The sequence below is a fragment of the Stegostoma tigrinum genome, chromosome 14, assembly GCF_030684315.1.
Source record: "Stegostoma tigrinum isolate sSteTig4 chromosome 14, sSteTig4.hap1, whole genome shotgun sequence".
Classification (NCBI taxonomy): domain Eukaryota; kingdom Metazoa; phylum Chordata; class Chondrichthyes; order Orectolobiformes; family Stegostomatidae; genus Stegostoma; species Stegostoma tigrinum.
The window spans coordinates 74,758,079-74,777,411 of record NC_081367.1 but is presented as its reverse complement, the minus strand read 5'-3'; the positions used below and the strand labels follow the sequence as shown (position 1 = coordinate 74,777,411).

The 19,333-nt window shown below is 40.1% G+C and overlaps 1 protein-coding gene across 14 annotated transcripts in view; it reads left to right on the top strand.

Annotated features, from left to right (window-relative positions):
- Positions 1-19,333, top strand: part of trip12 (thyroid hormone receptor interactor 12) — a 212,129-nt gene that overhangs the window by 105,765 nt on the left and 87,031 nt on the right. For all 14 annotated transcript variants that reach the window (XM_048542108.2, XM_048542107.2, XM_059651238.1 and 11 more), the window contains 8 exons: positions 409-560; positions 2,440-2,475; positions 2,564-2,659; positions 4,700-4,792; positions 6,544-6,705; positions 8,520-8,588; positions 15,009-15,174; positions 16,131-16,248. In XM_048542108.2, coding sequence (XP_048398065.1) covers positions 409-560; positions 2,440-2,475; positions 2,564-2,659; positions 4,700-4,792; positions 6,544-6,705; positions 8,520-8,588; positions 15,009-15,174; positions 16,131-16,248 — 892 coding nt within the window. The remainder of the gene's footprint in view (positions 1-408; positions 561-2,439; positions 2,476-2,563; positions 2,660-4,699; positions 4,793-6,543; positions 6,706-8,519; positions 8,589-15,008; positions 15,175-16,130; positions 16,249-19,333) is intronic.

The window sequence follows — 19,333 nt, the reverse complement described above, 5'->3', positions numbered from 1 at the left end:
ATATAGTCCCCTCTATATTGGGGAACCAGAGCATAGACTGGGTGACCATTTTGCAGAACATCTACGGTCTGCTCTCAAAGACCCTGAGCTTCCAGTTGCCTGCCACTTTAACACACCACCCTGTTCCCTTTCCAACATTTGTCTCAGGCTTGCTTGGTACCCAGAATATCCTTACATTGAGTCAGATAATCATCATTACACTTTTTCTCTGAAGCTATTATTGCAACAACTGTTGAATTTAATATAAAATATGATTTTAATTGTCAGCACGCACAAGTCTTTACTTGTGCATCATGACATAGCTTGTGTCGGACTGAAAGCCCTCCCTTGAGACAGCAAAATAGAGCTAAAAATGACATTTGAAATTACAAAACAACATTTCCAATTCTAACAAAACAATTTTCTCAGGTTCAAAGGCACAGCAACTCCTACAAGGTCTACAAGCTACTGGAGATGAAAGTCAGCAACTTCAAGCAGTTATCGAGATGTGCCAGTTATTGGTGATGGGGAATGAAGAAACCCTGGGAGGATTTCCAGTGAAGAGTGTTGTTCCAGCTTTGGTAAGAGTTATTAAATACCCAGTCATTTTGGTATTTGGAAGCTGTTATGCACCAGATACTGCACTTTGATTTCTGTGACACTCCATATGGAAGTACAATTCTATTCAAAGTTTGAAGTGATATTTTGTTACGGTGTTTGGAATTCAGGGCATCAAAGTATGAAGATAACACTGTGTAAAGCTGGATGAACACAGCTGGCCATGCAGCATTAGAGGAGTAGGAAAGTTTGACGTTTCGGGTCGAGACCCTTCAGAAATTCTTCAGAAGAAGGGTGTTGACCCAAAACATCAAACTTTTCTGCTTGGCCTGCTGTGTTTATCCAGCTTCACGCCGTGTTATCTCAGATTCTCCCAAAATCTGCAGTTCCTACTATCTCTGCATCCAAGTATGAATATTGCTTTCAGAATATAAAGCATCAGTCTCAGTGATCATGGTTAAACTCTAGGATAGTACTGACAGCTTAAGAATAGCCAGAGAAGCTAAAATTGTATACAGAAGTTACTCAAAGTAATCAGTCTGAAAATCAGTCTGTACTTTTTTGTATATTGCAAGTACACAATTGGTCCAAATGTGTGTCATGAAAGCATCTAGTGTAAGGTGTGAATTATTCCTGTTCATAAATCTGTTAGTATTTGAATAAATACTTAGTGAATGATGTTGGCATTCTTGCTGTTTCAAGTCTGGTACATTCGTAGTAATCTCAGCAACTTAGTCTCATAATGAAATACATTTTGGTTTGGTAAGTAATTGAAAAAATAAGGATAGCCTTTGCAACAAATGTGAAACGCCTCACAATTTGGAAAAAGATAATTGATGCAAAGAAGAGTCAACATGAAAAGACAGAATCTGCAGTGAATAAGTAGTGTGGGTTAACTTTAGTTTCAAGCCAAAGCATTGTGCATACAAAATTGTATCAATTAATTTAAAACTAATTATGAAATACACGTCATTCTTTGGTGATCAAGCAACTTGACTTTATTAACTGAAACCTTTTGAAATTATTTGAAAGTTTGCACAGGCATGAGTTGTAGTTCTGGTGTAAAATAGCAAATGAAGTTATATTTCTCAAAAATAAAAATTAGAATTTCAGTGAAATAAGTTTCACATCTCTGACATAAGCATTTAATCCATGTGCACAACAGTATAAATGGTGCCCCCGCTTAATGGGTTTTAACCAGTTTGGTCAAACAGAAACTAATACAAACTCTGCACAAGTACAATAATTTGGCCACCCCCAAATTTTAATGAACCATCTGTTCAGAGATGCTGTTGTGCACCTCTAGAGTGGGAGGGACTTCAACTGGGGCCTCTTGGGTCAGAGGTAGGGAAACTATCAGTGCGCCTCAGGAGCCTCCGACTTGTATATATCCAGACATCAAACAGCAGTTATCACCTGAATCTCTTCCAACCTAAATTACTTATTATATTAACAAGCCCAGTTGAAACTTCATAAGGATCGTTTTTAGGTAGATTGACATTTGATCTAGATGTGCTTTGAAGACTGACTAATTGTAACCATTCATTAGCAATTTCCTAGCAAGGCATTTATTGTGATCTAATAATCATGTTCAAGAATATGGGAAGTACTGATTTTACCGTACTCAGTGGAATCATCCAACCGGGAGTCCAGATTTACGCTTTGTATTGAACCTGTTTGAGAGTTAAAATGTGAAGATAGAGATTATGTTGTTTTATGCAACTGACTATGATTTGCTTGATTTTTCTGTCGGATTAAATATTAAATTTGGACAGAAATGTGACTGTTAACACGATTTCGCATTTCTAAATGCATACAATAGAATTTGATCTTGATGCTCTTGACTATTGAAATATGTGCATCAACTGTTTTCATTAATAAGTTTCCTTTATTACTTTATAGATAACTTTGTTACAGATGGAGCACAACTTTGATATTGTAAGTATTTCCTACTGGTATAGCCTCAAATCTATCTTGAGGAGGTTGTTCATTTACTGAATTATTCTGTTTACTTGTTATATGATAGATGAACCATGCTTGCAGAGCTTTGACTTACATGATGGAAGCTCTGCCTAGGTCGTCAGCTGTGGTGGTTGATGCTATTCCAGTCTTCCTGGAAAAGGTAAGAATACTTTGAACACTGCAAAACGTTGAGACTTTGAATTCAATAACAGTCACTCTCCTGTTCTTCCCTCTGAAAATGCATTCAGATTCTGAATGTGCACTTGCAACACTCTGCTGTATCGCCTGCACCGCCTCCCTCAGGACACTTCTACAGCCTCCACATTGCAGACTGCTTAACCATTATGCAGTACGGAATGACCCTAACTTTCCTCTGGCTGTTGCTTTCAGTCCCTCCCATCACTTACCACCACTTTTGAGACTAAGTCAGGCCCTTTACAAATCTGGTGTTACGCTGAACTAGAGATGAATTTTCAACAACATTTCAGCTTTTAAAAATACTTTGTTTTCAGTTTCATAACTTTTATCTTTCTGCTGCTGTCTCAACCTGTCTGCTGTTGACACCTTCATCTGTATATTTTGTTGTCTCTAACTTTTGTAATTCTAACGTTGTTCAGTATATTCCACTGCTCCACTCCCAGTTGGTCTGCTGTACATAAGTTTGAGGCCAGCAAAATTCTGCTGCCCATGGCTTAAGTTGCACCAAGATCCATTCATCCCCTGCGCTTGCTGATCTATAGGACATTTTAAAAACCATGAAGACAATAAGCTACATTTTTCTTTGGAAGTGATGGTGGGTGACCTAATTAATAGTCCTTATAAGGCCTGACAATGTCAAACATTAGTCCAGGCAAACTACCGGCAATCCTCCTTCAGTGGGTAATGCCCAAAACGTTGACTGTTCCTTTCCTCCAGATGCTTCCTGGCTTGCAGTGTTCTTCCAGCCTCCTATTCGTCCATCTTCGATGGGCCTACTTGTCCTGTTTTATAGTCTAACATTTGGGGCCCTTGTCACTGCCGGTAGTTTCCCTGGACTAATGTTTGACATTGTCAGGCCTTATAATGATTAGTAATTAGGTCACCCATCTTTTCCAAAGAAAAATGAAGCTTATTGTCATCTTAGTTTATAAAATGTCCTAAAATCTCCCTTAGAACTCAGTGTGGAACTGTTTAACACTCCATTAAAGCCCGTTAGGATACTATGAGCAGCATAAATGCCTGTTGTTATTGTTATTGCTAAACATTTGAAGAAATATTGAAATTTAAGCAGGTAGTTATCAGTGTATGGTTATAATTGTTCTATTTAACCTTAGATTGCTTTTAGTTTCTAGTTCTCAAATGTACTTCAAATTCATCCACTCGCATCTGCTGATCGAGTTAGTGAAAAGATACAATTTTTTATGGATATGATTATATATGGTAGTTGAAAATTGCAAGTTTTTCTTTCACTGAACTGTGTTCTTTGAAGATGAAACCCAGATGTTTTGTCTCCATTGGTTACTCTGACCAAACTCTTCCCATGTTGAGAGCACACTATGGTTCCTTTTCGTTTTCTCTTAGTTGTTTGTGCGTCACCTTCAATTAATCTGCATTGTTGACCGTAATCACTGATATAGACAGGTGTCCCCATCCATAACTGCAGTCTAAATCCTGTTTTATTAGAGCACAATTTACTTTAACTCACATTACCTGGGGGCCTAATATTTTGGGTGAAGAGGAGTCTACTTTTACTACAGTTAATTGTAAGGTCCTCATTTAAATTTGCAGTTTGCAAAAGAAATAATTGGGAAAACCTGCTGGGATCAGTACATAAATATTTGACTAACATTTTGGTAGCAGATTTACAGGGGTCTCCAACTTGAGTGCCTGATTTACAAATTCATGAGTGAGATCCCATATTACTATCAATTTGAAGGATCCAACATATGAATGTTCGCTTACATTGCTATGGATATTTTATACAGTACAGTATTATGTTCTATCTTGCATACCAATGGACTTGTGAACATACCAGAGTGGAATATGTTTGTAACTCAGGAACCCCCTGTGTTTAGTTTGTACAGTTCTGGTGGGTGATCTTTGAAGACTAAGACAGAAAATGTCATTTTATACCTTACCCTAATGTACTTTTGGTTTTGGACCTGTCATGTCTTCAACTTTGACCATCATGTATACATATTAATTCCATTTTTGTTTCCAGCTACAAGTTATTCAGTGCATCGACGTAGCTGAGCAAGCTTTGACTGCTCTGGAAATGTTATCACGGAGGCATAGTAAAGCCATTTTACAAGCTGTAAGTACTACCACAGAAATCTCAGTTTGTGGATGAAGAAACGTGTTTCTAATCCTTAAATTCATATCTTACCCATCTCTTTTATCTCAGACTGCTGTAATGCAGGTCAGGATACAAACATAAAGCAGCAACTCTAACTGGTCACAATGTGTACAGCGCAGGAGGAGGCCATCCAGTGCAGGATCTCTGAAGTAACGATTCAATTAGTGCCGTCCACTTTTTCTACAGACATTGTACATTCTTCCCTTTTCAGATAATCCAGTTCTCTCTTGAAGGCCACGATGTAGCCTGCCTCTGCTATGCTTTAAGGCAGTACATTCCAGATCCTAAATACTTGCTGTTTTTATGAAAATCTTTCCTCGTTTCATATTGCTGTTGCTCATAACTTAAATTTATGGCCACTGGGTTTTGATTTTTCTGTGCTTCTTAAATTCTTAACACAATTTTCTTTCTTTCTTTCTCTTCTGTGCCAACCAGTTTGTTTTTGAATACCTCAATTCAATTTCCTCTTGATCTTCTGTCTCCTGCATGAAAAAAAATCCAAAACTTTGTTCTTCACCCTCTTGACAGAGTCCATCACAGATTTTGTTTTTTTTTCTGTGCCCTCAATGAAGCCTTTGCACCTTTCCTAATTTGCATGAAATCACATCTTCCTCGCCCCCACCAACGAAAAAAGAAACCTTCTGAAATTCTAATTCAACAGTATCCTTTACACTGTGTGCTTCCAAAACAGTGGCACGCATATACATAGGACTCAATGTCACAATTGTGAGCAGGGCACACCAAGACATAAAGCATTTGTACCAAATAGTATGCCTACACGTCTAGCTGACTCATGGCAGGTATAAAAAACAGCAGCTATGCAGATTGAGAGAAGTTGTCCCTCAGGGTAGCAGTTCAAGTAGATACAGATGTAAAGAAAGCATATGGAATACTTCCCGTCATTGGCAGAGGTATTCTTCAACTTAATGGCTGTCTGAGTTATGAGTTGTAGCCGGGACTTTCTTTTATCTTATCTTTTCTTTTTGTATAAAACTTTTGGGTATTTTTGCTGCAGTACCTTGTACGGTGTACTGAATAGTTAAAGGAAACTTCAATGAAGAAAGCAAAACTTTGCACTAGAAGACAGCACAGGTGAATGTCTGCGTGGAGAGTTTGTGCAGAATAGAAGGATTTATTATTCTTGGCGATTGGAACTAATTCTTTTGAAGATGGGACCCAACCCAAGCTTGATTGAGTTGTATTTCAACAGGGCTGAAACCAATATAGTGGCACGGGTGTTTGCTGGTGTTTTGGAGATTTTAATGATGTTTGGCAGGGAAATGGAGTCTTGAGCATGGATTCTAAAGGGCAAGAAGCAAAGCTCGAAATGTAAAGCAGAAAGTTAATGAGGAAGGCAAGGAAAATAAAGGCTAGAAAATAAACACTGGAGGAATTTAGCACTGATTGCACCAATCAGTGCAAGGAGTCCACTGAACGAGGCAGATAATCTGACAGTACAGATTTTGAAATATATATGGATGCACTGAATCTAGTTTTATCCACTGTTCTCTTCATTTCAAGAACTGTCTTGTACTCTGCAAACTTGTTTCCAATCTTAAATGTTCAAGAAAGAGGTTTGAATTTTATTTTGTATATTTGTCTAAAAAATGAACTTGTGAAAAATGACTGTGTGTAGTTTTAGGCTTTGCTTACAACCTCCCCTTTCTCCTCCAATATGATGCTAATAACATCTTTCCTTAACCTTTAAGGGAGGATTGGCTGACTGCTTGCTCTACCTGGAGTTCTTCAGCATCAATGCTCAGCGAAATGCCCTGGCAATAGCAGCAAATTGCTGCCAAAGTATTACTCCTGATGAATTTCACTTTGTCGCTGATTCATTGCCCTTGTTAACCCAGAGGCTGACCCATCAGGTACTGAAGGCAAATTTTCCTTCAATGACTGTATACATGTTAGCTCTGCATGCTTTTACATTAAGTGCCAAAATGTAAATGTCCAGAACATGGGTTATGGTGGAGTTCATAATAGCTATATTTATTGTTTGGCTTTGACTGGTTGTTTCTGTGGTGAATCTGCCACGGTTAATTTCACATCAGCATAACCCTGCTGGAGTATGTTAGATCAAGGGCCTTTATTGACTGTTTTAAGTTATGCTGCCGAAAAATTAGAGCCACACTCTGCATTGATATTATTTTCACTTGAGGAAGACCAGCTGAATGTGACAAGTTTAAAATAGGAAAGTAGCTCAGGTAAGCCTTTATCCCAAAATTTAGGTTACAGTGGATTTGTGTTTTTGTCTTGAAACAGCATGAGTTACAGGATTCTGATCACTGTACAGAAAATTTCATTGACTATTTGTCACACATTCCTGATTGGCAAACTTGGATTGAGTCTGCAAAATCTACTATTGTTGTTTGTGTTTCATTTTCCTAAATGTCAGCTGAAACAAAATCAAAAATTCAGGTATTTTGAGTGTTTTCCTGCGACTTTTGTACTGAATGAATATTTAATGGGTACTTTTGGTGTATTAGCCTTCACTTCCCAGCATTTCTAATCTGCAGTTCATGTTTTAAAATGTCGAGCAGGGCCAAGATCTTCCTTGTGGCCAGCCTCGACAAATGGGAATTGTGTATTCTGGTTGCTGGCAAGTGTGTGACTCGTTTCAAAAATCTTGGAGCCACTGAAACCATTTTTGATACCTATACTTTCCACATTTGTGAATGCTGTTTATACCCATTTGATTTAATAGGAAACCTTTCAGTCTTGGAAGATCATTTTTGTTTTTGACAATAATTATTCAACTTCCTTTAGGTGGCAAAACAGACTGGTTGTGGAAGAGTGATTTTGATGGAGCTTGAATAAATTTTGGGCACAGTGTACATTTAGACATTCAGAGTTATTGGACTTTTGATTAGCCTTTACTGGCTAATTCTTAAAAACAGCAAATGTTGGACTCGACTCTGTTGACCACATGATAAATTACTGTTTGATATTTATTTCTATGGAAACCTGTAAATTATCTCCAAAATGGCTGCCTTTCTCAGCCACATGAAACACATGAGCCATGCATCTAGATGTGAATTCTGATCAGCCGTTTTTGATAGTCCAGCTCCAACACCTTGGCATTAATGAACAGTTCAAAGCGGAGCTCATTACAACCTAATTCTTGATCCTATTCCTGGCCTTGGAGATTCTCAATTGTTCGCTTTAGCATACAGGCTACTACCATTGTGTTCAAGCATAAAAACTTCGCTCATTCGTTCCAGCAAAACTCCTTTGGTCCTCCTTCTAATCTTTAAAAATTAAACCATCCAAAGTTTCTATTGGGCCGATTTTCAAAATAGGTCATATGACCCATCTCACTTTACTCTCAAACAGTGCCAGAACAGAATAGTCATGTAAACCCCATTGTTGCAAATCAATGAATTAAATATGAAAGCAAATCTACTGCATACCTAGTGACTTTACTTTCTCCTGCATTGTTACCATTCTAGGATTCCTCTCAAAAGAAATCAGGAAGGAGAATAGGCAGAAGAACATGGAATGTTTTGTCTGATTTTCTTTGAATTAAATTAGCTATTTCTCCAAGTTTGATTTTCTCTTTTTTTCCCCCCTAAATTATGTGCATGAAAGAATTTTGTATTAATAATACTAAATCCTATTCAATAACTTTATGGTTGTAGTTGAAAATTATTAACTTGTGGCTTGGTTTTTTGTTTCCTGTTAGGACAAGAAATCTGTCGAAAGTACTTGTCTGTGTTTTGCTCGGCTGGTGGATAACTTCCAACATGAAGAAGTAAGACATTTATGAGACATTTTACTGAGAATGTTTCCAGCTTATTGGGCTGGAAAGCGGTGTTATGAAGTTGTCAAGTCAAAGTTTCTTCAGAGATAATGGGAACTGCAGATGCTGGGAAATCCAAGATAATAAAGTGTGAAGCTGGATGAACACAGCAGGCCAAGCAGCATCTCAGGAGCACAAAAGCTGACGTTTCGGGCCTAGACTCCTCTTCAGAGAGGGGGATGGGGTGAGGGTTCTGGAATAAATAGGGAGAGAGGGGGAGGCGGACCGAAGGTGGAGAGAAAAGAAGATAGGTGGAGAGGAGAGTATAGGTGGGGAGGTAGGGAGGGGATAGGTCAGTCCAGGGAAGACTGACAGGTCAAGGAGGTGGGATGAGGTTAGTAGGTAGGAGATGGAGGTACGGCTTGGGGTGGCAGGAAGGGATGGGTGAGAGGAAGAACAGGTGAGGGGTGGTGGGGTGGTGTGAGAACGAGGGGGATTCTCTTTGGGCGGTTGTGGCGGGGGCGGGGTGTGAGGGATGTGTTGCGGGAAATGCGGGAGACGTGGTCAAGGGCATTCTCGACCACTGTGGGGGGGAAAGTTGCGGTCCTTGAAGAACTTGGACATCCTCTACATTAGGGGAACCAAGCGGAGGCTTGGAGACCGCTTTGCAGAACACCTCCGCTCGGTTCACAATAAACAACTGCACCTCCCAGTCGCAAACCATTTTCACTCCCCCTCCCATTCTTTAGGTGACATGTCCATCATGGGCCTCCTGCAGTGCCACAATGATGCCACCCGAAGGTTGCAGGAACAGCAACTCATATTCCGCTTGGGAACCCTGCAGCCCAATGGTATCAATGTGGACTTCACCAGCTTCAAGATCTCCCCTTCCCCCACCGCACCCCAAAACCAGCCCAGTTTGCCTCCTGCCCCCTCTGCACCACACAACCAGCCCAGCTCTTCCCCTCCACCCACTGCATCCTAAAACCAGTCCAACCTGTCTCTGTCCATCCCTTCCTCCCACCCCAAGCCGCACCTCCATCTCCTACCTACTAACTTCATCCCACCTCCTTGACCTGTCCGTCTTCCCTGGACTGACCTATCCCCTCCCTACCTCCCCACCTATACTCTCCTCTCCAACTATCTTCTTTTCTCTCCATCTTCGGTCCGCCTCCCCCTCTCTCCCTATTTATTCCAGAACCCTCACCCCATCCCCCTCTCTGAAGGGCCTAGGCCCGAAACGTCAGCTTTTGTGCTCCTGTGATGCGGCTGGGCCTGCAGTGTTCATCCAGCCTCACATTTCATTGACAAAGTTTCTTCAGATTCAGTTTGGGAAAATTGTGCTGAATTGTTGCGTGTGCTTGATTTGCAAAGCATTTCCATGTTCACTTCTAAACTTAGTTTTGGCACCTGAACGCCATCTCACATTATTCAATAGAATTGTGAAATACAAGCCTCACTGACTAATCTAATGTTTTGTTGTTTTTAAGAGCCTGGGTTGGATCATTTTTAATGATTCGGAGCACCTTAATGAGACACAATTTGTCCATGTTTATCTAAAAGTCAGTTGAATTTTATTTTATAACCCTTTCTGTAATTTTTCTTAAGTAACCAATTGATCTTGACAACAGTTCTGCCCACTCTGGCGATGTAGATGCTTCACTATGCTTCTTGCCATTTAAGTATTTGTACCGATCAGTTCTCAGACTTGTGCAAATTTGAACAGATCAGTCTGCCAGTCTCTGATATGGCAGAGTTGTTTCCATTCAAGACCTAATGTTCGGGGAAGCTGGTTTGGGAAATCTGTTTTACAGGGACTTTTGTACATCGTTTTAAATATCTTATAGCCCTGTCGTCTGGAATGCATTTCGGCCCAGCTATCAGTCAGGTTTCATGATAATTATAATCCATATGATGGGACTGAGGAAAAATTGATTACGACATTTTAATGCTATTTAAAAGCGACGTCTTGAGAATTTTGGCTGTGCAACCACAGACGAATTTTGCCGAAGATTGGTGTTCTTCTTTGTTCCAACTTTCAATGGCATTTGTCATTAAAAGCAATGACCCCGGGTTGCCCTTATCCTACATTCTCTCTGACATTCCTACTCATTTTGCCCTGTTGGGGGTGGGGGCTGGACTTACCAACGTTTTCTTCCAACTCCTTCTTGCCATTGCTAACCCTGTGGACCCAATGTGCCTCCCTTTAGAATGTCTGCTCGGATGTGAATTGCTTCCTTGACATTTGTTTTCTGTGGATTATTATGCCAATATTATGGTGTTAACAAATACAGCTGAGGTTGTTGACACCATTTTTGTCTTAATGAAGTCTCTCAGCCTGGCTACATCTTACAGCACATACTCAATCATGGCCAGCCCAGTTGCAGTGTGCGCTTACCTTAGGATCACCCTTTGGACTGATTACCCCACTCTTGCGTTTTTATTCCTCTGAACAGCTCACCATCTTCTATCCCTCTCACCTCTTAAAATCATTTCTGTAACAGCCTCACATGTGATCAGATTTTTTTAACTGGTATCTTTTACTGTTTTTCTCCCTCAGATTATTGTGAAATGCAAGGATTAACCCTCTGTTTTTACTTATTGTGAACCCCATCTCCCATTCTTCCAGCATTGAGTGGGTGGAGTTTTTTTCTTTGGGAAGGGCATGTTGACAACAGACTTTAATGAGACTTGTGAAAGATGCAAGTTGAGTGCTACTGAGGGGAGCTCATTTTTTTTTATTACAAGGTTGAGATAGTCTGATAAGCTGCCTCCGCTTCCCTCCTTTCCACAATCTATCTTCTCTGACTTCTGGATGAGCAGAAATTTTCTCCAGTTAAATAAAGGGAAAATTGAAATTGTAGATTTTATCCTTTGTCCAGACTTCATTTGCTAGCTATAGTCTCTGCCCCTCTCCCCATCAGTGGTCTGAAATTTAGCCACTCTGTTTTCAACTTTGCTTACACCTTACCTTAAGATGAGTTTCTGACCTCCTCATTTGCACATCCATGAGATCTCTTAATTCCACCTCCTAATGTTGCCCAATTTTGACCCTGTCAAATCCTCATTCATGGCTTCATTATCTTTGGATTTGACTATTCCATGTGATCCTAGTTAGGCTCCCATATTGTACCTTTGGTAAAATTGTGCTTTAAAGTTGTGCCTGTGTTTTAACTTATAGAGATCCTGTTCACCTATCATCCCTGCCATAGAGGTGCATGATCCAAATTACTGGTGTGGCAGTTGGGGAAATTGCAAATAAATATCAAACTGAACTGGTTTCCTCTAAATTAGAACTTTTTTTTTATTCATTCACAGGAAATTGGTGTCATTGGCAAGGCCAGCATTTGTTATCCATTCTTAATTGCCTTTGAGAAGGTGGTGATGAGCCACCTTCAGTACAACTGAGTGACTTTCTAGGCCATTTCAGAGAGTAGTTAAGAGTCAATCACATAGCTGTGGGTCTGGAGTCACATACAGACCAGATCGGGTAAGGATGGCTGATTTCCTTCCCTAAAAGACATTAGTGATCTTTGGGTTTTTTAAAAATAACAATATAGTACTTTCATGATCATTGCAGACACCAGCTTTTGTTTCATTACCTGGGTTTAAACTCCCCAGCTACTGTAGTGGAATTTGAACTTGTCTCCAAATCATTAGTCTGATCCTCTGGGCTTGTTATCCAACAACAGACGTTAATTTTTACTGGACCAGAATTTACGTATTGCTGTCTGACTTTTGTATTCTATGCAATTATTATAAAACTTCAGAATTCCATGTTGTTTCACAGCCTTATCACTTTGCATCATATGAATCTGCGTCCCAGATTTCTCTGCTTTTGTCACAACAAGCCTGTTTCTGTTTAAAGGAAAATTACTGCCTGACGATTTGATCAGAAATTATCAATATAAATTTTTTATTTGAATCTCATCTCTCATTTTTAACCTGTTTTCTCAATATGCCTCTAACTTCCTTCTGATTTCAATTCTATTTTGATTTTGTCAGGAAATTTTGACACTACTTCCTTTTGGTCCATTTTGAAATCAGTATACATCAAATTGTAGTTGGTCCAGAAGTGAACTGTTTGCCCTATCACAATGATTCTTGCAACCATCTCAAAAAGTTGCCCTTGACTCCTATCGTTTCTGATATGTTCATAAATTAATCATACGACAGTAGTAAATCAGAAACATTCAACTGTCTTACTTTGTGATATATTTTGATAAAGGTTTTTGAATGTTTAGTTTTATTGTGTGTATTTGCCTGTGCATCATGCACAAATGATAAATTACAGCCAAGTCCATCAGTGATTCACTTCAACCCAACTGATTGTTAAACAAGATCCTCAGTGACAAACCAATATTTCAGAGATAGAAACAGAAATTGCTGGTGAAACACAGCAGGTCTGGTGGCATCAGTGCGAAGAAAGCAGAACTATCATTGACTCCAGCGACTCTTCATTAGAAAAGCCCTAATGAAGGGACATGGACTCAAAACATAAATGCTGTTTTCCACCCTCTCAGATGTTGCCAGACGTGCTGAGGTTTGCCAGCAAGTTCTGTTCCTGTTTTTAAATTTACAGCATTTCAGAGATTTAGCTTTTTTCAGTAATTTCATAATAAATAAATAAATAAATAAATTGCCCTTGGACTGTGAGTGGCAATTATACAATTGCAACTACGATTTATACAAGAACTGAGCCAAATAGATCTAATGTAGTTAAGGTCAGAAATCATATGACACCAGGTTATAGTTCGACAGCTTTATTTCAAATCACAAGGTTTTGGAGTGTTGCCCCTCTGTCAGATCACAAATAAACCTGTTGGAGTATGATCTGGTGTAGACTTCTTACCTTGTCCACCCCAGTCCAACACTGATACCTCCACATAATGTAGCCGTGTCACAGACTGTTTAGGAAACGTTACACACTGCTGCTCCTTCCAAGTTATTACTTGTTCTTTTTTTTTTAGATTGTAACTTAATCTAATTTGTATGCTTATTGATGGGTCATGGATGTCTCTGGTAAGGTCAGCATGTATTGTGTTTGAAGGTGAGCACCTTATTGAACACTGCTGAGTGGCTTGTTTGGGTGTGCCAGAGGTCGTTTGAGATTTTTCTTATCCTATCACTGGCTGGGCCAGCATTTATGGCTTATCCTAATTGTCCAGAGGGCTGTTAAGAACCCACCGTGTTGCTGTGAATCTGGAATCATGGACAGGTAAAGATGGCAGTTTCCTTCCCAAAAGGACATTAATAAACCAGATGGGATTGTCTGACAATTAACAGTCGTTTCATAGAATCGTAGAATCCCTACATTGTGGAAACAGGCACTGCAGCCCAACAAGTCCACACCAAGCCTTGGAGCATCCCACCCAGACCCATTCCCCTATAACCCACCTAATCCACACACCTCTGAACACTACAAGCAATTTAGAATGGCCAATCCGCCTAATCTGCCCATCTTTGGACTCTGGGAGGAAACCCACGCAGACACTGTGTGGGAATGTGCAAACTCCACACAGTCGCCTGAGGGTGGAATCGAACCCAGGTCCCTGGCGTTGTGAGGCAGCAGTGCTAACCACTGTGCCTAGGTGCTGCCCCACATGCTCATCTTTTGATTTACTCTTTTTGTTATTAAATTCAGATTCCACCATCTGCCATAGCAGGATTCAAACCCAGCTTCCCAGAATGTTACGTGGGTCTCTGGATTAACAGTCCAGTAATAATATTGTGAGGCTGTCGCCTTATTGCTGTGGATCATTGTATGTAGCCAGGCTGGGTATGAACGTCAGATTTCCTTTCCACAGGGCATTGCTGAACCAGATGAGCTGTAATAACAGTTGTGTAATTTGGCCATCATTCCTGATTGTATTCCAGAGTTTAGTTAATTAGTTTTATCTAATTGTTCATTGAATTTGTTGAATTTCCTATTTCCAGCTTCTGTTTTGGATTTGAATTCCAGTCTCATATCGTTAGTCCAGGCCTCTGTTACCTAATTCCTGTAATCTTTCATGGGAACATGATTCTTGAAAATATGTGAAGAACAGCTGGACCTCGAATCCAGTGTTTGGATATTTCCAGAGTTAAAAATTTATTTCCAGAGTTTTATCTCCTAGGTAGACAAAATAATTTGGAAACTGCAGGGACTTGAAGAGAAGGAAAGATAGTGTGTTCATAAATCAATTTATAAGGTTTACTTGAGCTGCATTTTGTAGAAAGTTTATTTCTATTTATTATGAACTTTGAAAGATGAAAATATGGAAAATGCAAATTGCTAATGGCTAAAGTGCTTCCACTTGTACATTATGCAAGTTAGTATCCTCCCATGAGCAGGAGTGCTGTGATACTAGGTGGTAAAAATGTTTGATCATCATATGTTTGTGTGCTGCAGATCAGTTTTGTGAGAAACTTAATCTTTATTTTTATTAATAGAACTTGTTGCAGCAGGTGGCATCCCGTGATTTGTTGACTAACATACAGCAACTTCTGGTGGTGACTCCCCCAATTCTCAGCTCTGGTATGTTTATCATGGTGGTCCGGATGTTCTCACTGATGTGTTCGAACTGTCCTACTTTGGCTGTGCAGCTTATGAAGCAAAGTGAGTATTTTGCAGATCTGGTTGGAATTAATCATCATTTAATTTGTCTATTTTCAAAACACAGACTGTGGTCAATGTCTAGAGTTTAACAGAGTTGAAAGCAGTTTGCTGTATTACAATAAATCAATTGATAATGTTGGTAGTGTGTCTTTAGTTGTACAATTTATTTTCTCAACTTTTTTCTGCCAAAACACTCAGTCGCTATCTTAAACTGGTGATGGTAATTCTTCAAACTGTCATTTGGGTACTCTCATTTTATAAATAATTGCTTGATAGCACAGAACTTAAACATTTGGTAAGAAAAGACAAATTGAAGCTTTTCATTTTGCATTCATCACAACTGATGCAAGAGCCCCAACTTAATAAGGGAGCAGCAATTCAGATAGCCTCAGAAGAGGGTACTGATTGGTTGGACAGAAGATGTGACTGGAACTGTTTAATTATCAGTCTCAGCTGGAAAAAACCCAACCAGGCAGCTAGACTCTGTCCAGAACATTGCCACAGAGAATGCAACAAGAATTATCAGTCTTCATGACACTTCTCAATTTAGAAAAATGTTGCTATGTATGTATAGGGAAATTATTTGCAAGGAACAGGGCTCTGTGTGTTAAAAATGTGGCTTCTAGCACATGCAAGTCAATTGAACTGTGAGCTCAACTGGTAATCTTAAATTAGTTTTCTGTGCAATTCTTAGCAGTCAGCTTGAGTAGGTAAATGTTGTCTGGGAGCAAAATTACTTGGAATGTTGAACACAGGTATTTTTGGATGTGTGAACACAGGCTGTTGCCAGGTAATAGTTTGATTTCTTATTGAGGCTTGATGTTAAAAGCCCTGATTTCAGACCTGTGCACTTGTGGTTAGTTGATTCAACCCAGAGCAAAAGAAATCCTGTGGTAGGTGGTATTCCAAGAGGTATAGATCCAGGTAATGTCTGGTTGTAATTTCTTCTTGTATAGATATTGCGGAAACTCTTCGTTTCTTACTTTGTGGAGCCTCGAGTGGGGGCTGCCAAGAACAAATCGATCTTGTACCAAGAAGTCCGCAAGAACTTTATGAGCTTACTTCCCTGATTTGGTGAGTTATTTTGCATAGTTTGTTGAAACGTTCTGATTTTGATCTGTGCACCTGTCAACGTCAGTGTACTCCTTTTGAATGAATTTCATGAATTTTCATTCTTCTTTCGTGAAATCTGCTTTCATGAATTTTCTGCAGCTTACCTCTCATTCCACTGAGTAGCATTAATGTAAAATTCTTGGGGGAAAAAAATGGGGTAAATGTGACCTCTCCCAAAAGGGTGAATACTCTTTTTTTTTTGTCCTGTAATTCTAGCAAAAGAATTATAAGCTTTCGGCTCATAGATGCCTGCAGCACAGAAGAAGGTCACTTACCCCATCATATCTGCACTGATTAACGAAGCTCAGACTGTACTAATTTTGTTTTCTAACTCTTGGCCCATGTCCCTGGACGGATATGACAGTTATGATGGAACTGCCCCTTTTTGAGAGATGTATTCTGTGCTGTTTCTCCTTGAGAGGTGTTGTCACAGTGGTGATGTCTGCTTCAGAAACAATTGGCAAATCACTTTCAACTCCCTAAGTGCTTTAAGACCAAATAAGCATGAGGGGTTGGAGTCAGGCTTGCACGGCCCCAGGGTTTTGGTTTTGCTTTCGGCAGGGGTTTGGAGGTAGCGGTTGAAACTCATGCTGCAGCAGAGAAAGAGCTGTATCCAAGAATAACAGGACATGATTCAAATGTAGACCTGCACTGCTATCTGACCCAGCAGAGAATATGCACTGCTACTGCCTTTGCTGTTAAATTTCAAGTATCTCTAGACTTTGGAGTTCGTTCTAAGAAAAATAAACAAACCACGAAATCCACAGCTGACCTTAGAGACAAACCTGTGCAGGGGAGCTGACAGCAGAAGAGCAGTTAAGTGGTTAGTTTTAAAGTGTAACCTAGTTTTTGTAAATCAACAATAATGATGGGAGGATTTATAGTGTTGGTATGGGTGGCGAAGGCGTTTGACAAGTTCCTCTTGTAGACTGGTTAACAAGATTAGATCAATACAGGGAGAACTGGCTCGAAGGTAGGAGACAGAAGGTGGAGGTGGAGAGTTGCTTTTCACACTGAAGACCTGTGACCAGTGGTGTACCACAAGGATTGGCGCTGGGCTCGCTGCTTTTTTGTCACTTTTATACAAATGATTTGGATATGAACCTAGGATGTATAGTTAGTAATTTTGTAGGTGACGCCAAAATTGGAGATGTAGCAGACAGCAAAGAAGGTTACCTCAATACAATGGGACCTTGGCCCATTTGATTAATCAGCTGAGGAGTGGCAGATGGAATCTAATTTAGTCAAGTGTGAATTGTTACATTTTGGAAAGGCACATCAGGGCCGGGCTGATGTACTTAATAGTAAGGTCCTGAGGAATGTTGCTGAACAAGGAGACGTTGGAGTGCAGTTTCATAATTCTTTGAAAATGGAGTCACTGATGGATAGGATAGTGAAGAAGGTATTTGGTACGCTTGCCTTTATTGGTTGTTGTACTGAGTATAGGAGTTGGGAAGTCGTGTTGCGACTGTACAGGACATTGCTTAGGCTACAATTGGAATACTGTGTTCAATTCTACTCTCCCTGCTGTAGGAAGTTTTCAAACTTGAAAGGATTCAGAAAAGTTACGCAAGGATGTTGCCAGCATTGAAGGGTGTGAGCTATTGGGAGAAGCTGAAGAGACTGGGGCTATTTTTCCTGGAACATTGGAAGCTGAGGGGTGACCTCATGGAGGCTTATTAAAGCCTCCTGGGGTGGTGGAGTCCAAAGCAAGAGGTTTAAAATAGGTCTCAGGTGAGAGGGGCAAATGCTTCATGTGGTTGGTGATCTGTGTACGGAATGAGCTGCCGGTGGAGGCTGGTACAATTACAAGATTTAAACGGCATCTGGATGGGTGTGTGAATAGGAAGGGTTTAGAGGGATATGGGGCTAGGGTTATTCAGGATATCTGGTTGGCATGGATGAATTGGACTGAAGGGTCTGTTTCTGTGCTGTATATTTCTATGATTATAAGCAGGAGTTCTCTCTCTGCTGCTGGATCATCTTTGTGTTCCCGTCTCCTGGAATAGAGGGGAAATCGGGTGAGGAAAATCTGTTTTGCTGAATTTGCTTTTGTTTATGGCATTATCCATATTTGAACAATTGATGATTAGTAGTGGTTAAATAATTAAAGTATTTCAGTAGCTAAAGTTGTGTTTTTATTTTAACTGTGTTGTAAGAATAAAGTGTGGTTTGCTTGGACACCATGAACTGCTGAAATCACATCTGGAACACTGCGTTGCACTTGCCGTGAAACAAAATATAAGCGTAGAGACTAAGCTGTCTCCTTGGTATGTTTTGAGAGGGTTTGGTTTGGTCCATAACACAATGCAAGTGATTATTTTAAATACTGCTCAAATGTTACAGGAGTTTGACTTGACTGCTCTTTCAGGTAGTGGCTTCCAGTCTCCCACCACCCTCTGGGTGAAATATGTTCTCCTTTGCTCCCCTCCGACCCTTGTACCACCATCCCCAAATATCTTCTCCATAGTTAACGACTCTAATTGAAAAAGTACCTTTTCCTATGAACTTTTGCTATGCCCCTCAATCTTGTACACCTCTATCAGGTCTCTTTTTGACCTTTACTGCTTCAAGGAAAACCACCTCAGTCTAGCCAATATTTCATTGTGGCTCAGGCCCTCGAGTCCAGGCAGCATCCTGGTAAATCCCTTCTGTGCACTTGCTGTGCAGTGATGTCTTTCCAATCATGTGATGACCGGAGATGCATGCTCAGCACTCTTGCTATGGCCTAATCAGTGTTTTATGCAGTTCCAGATAACACTTCTGCTCATGCTGCATTTATTAAAGGCAAGTATCCCATTAATCACGTTACGTACCAGCTCTGCACCACAAGGCCCTTCTGACTTATATAGACAATAGGTGCTGGAGTAGGCCATTCGAGCCAGCACCACCATTCATTATGATCATGGCTGATCATCCACAATCAGTATCTGGTTCCTGCCTTATCCCCATAACCCTTGATTCCACTATCTTTAAGAGCTCTGTCTATCTCTTTCTTGAAAGCATCCAGAGAGTTGGCCTCCACTGCCTTCTGGGGCAGAGCATT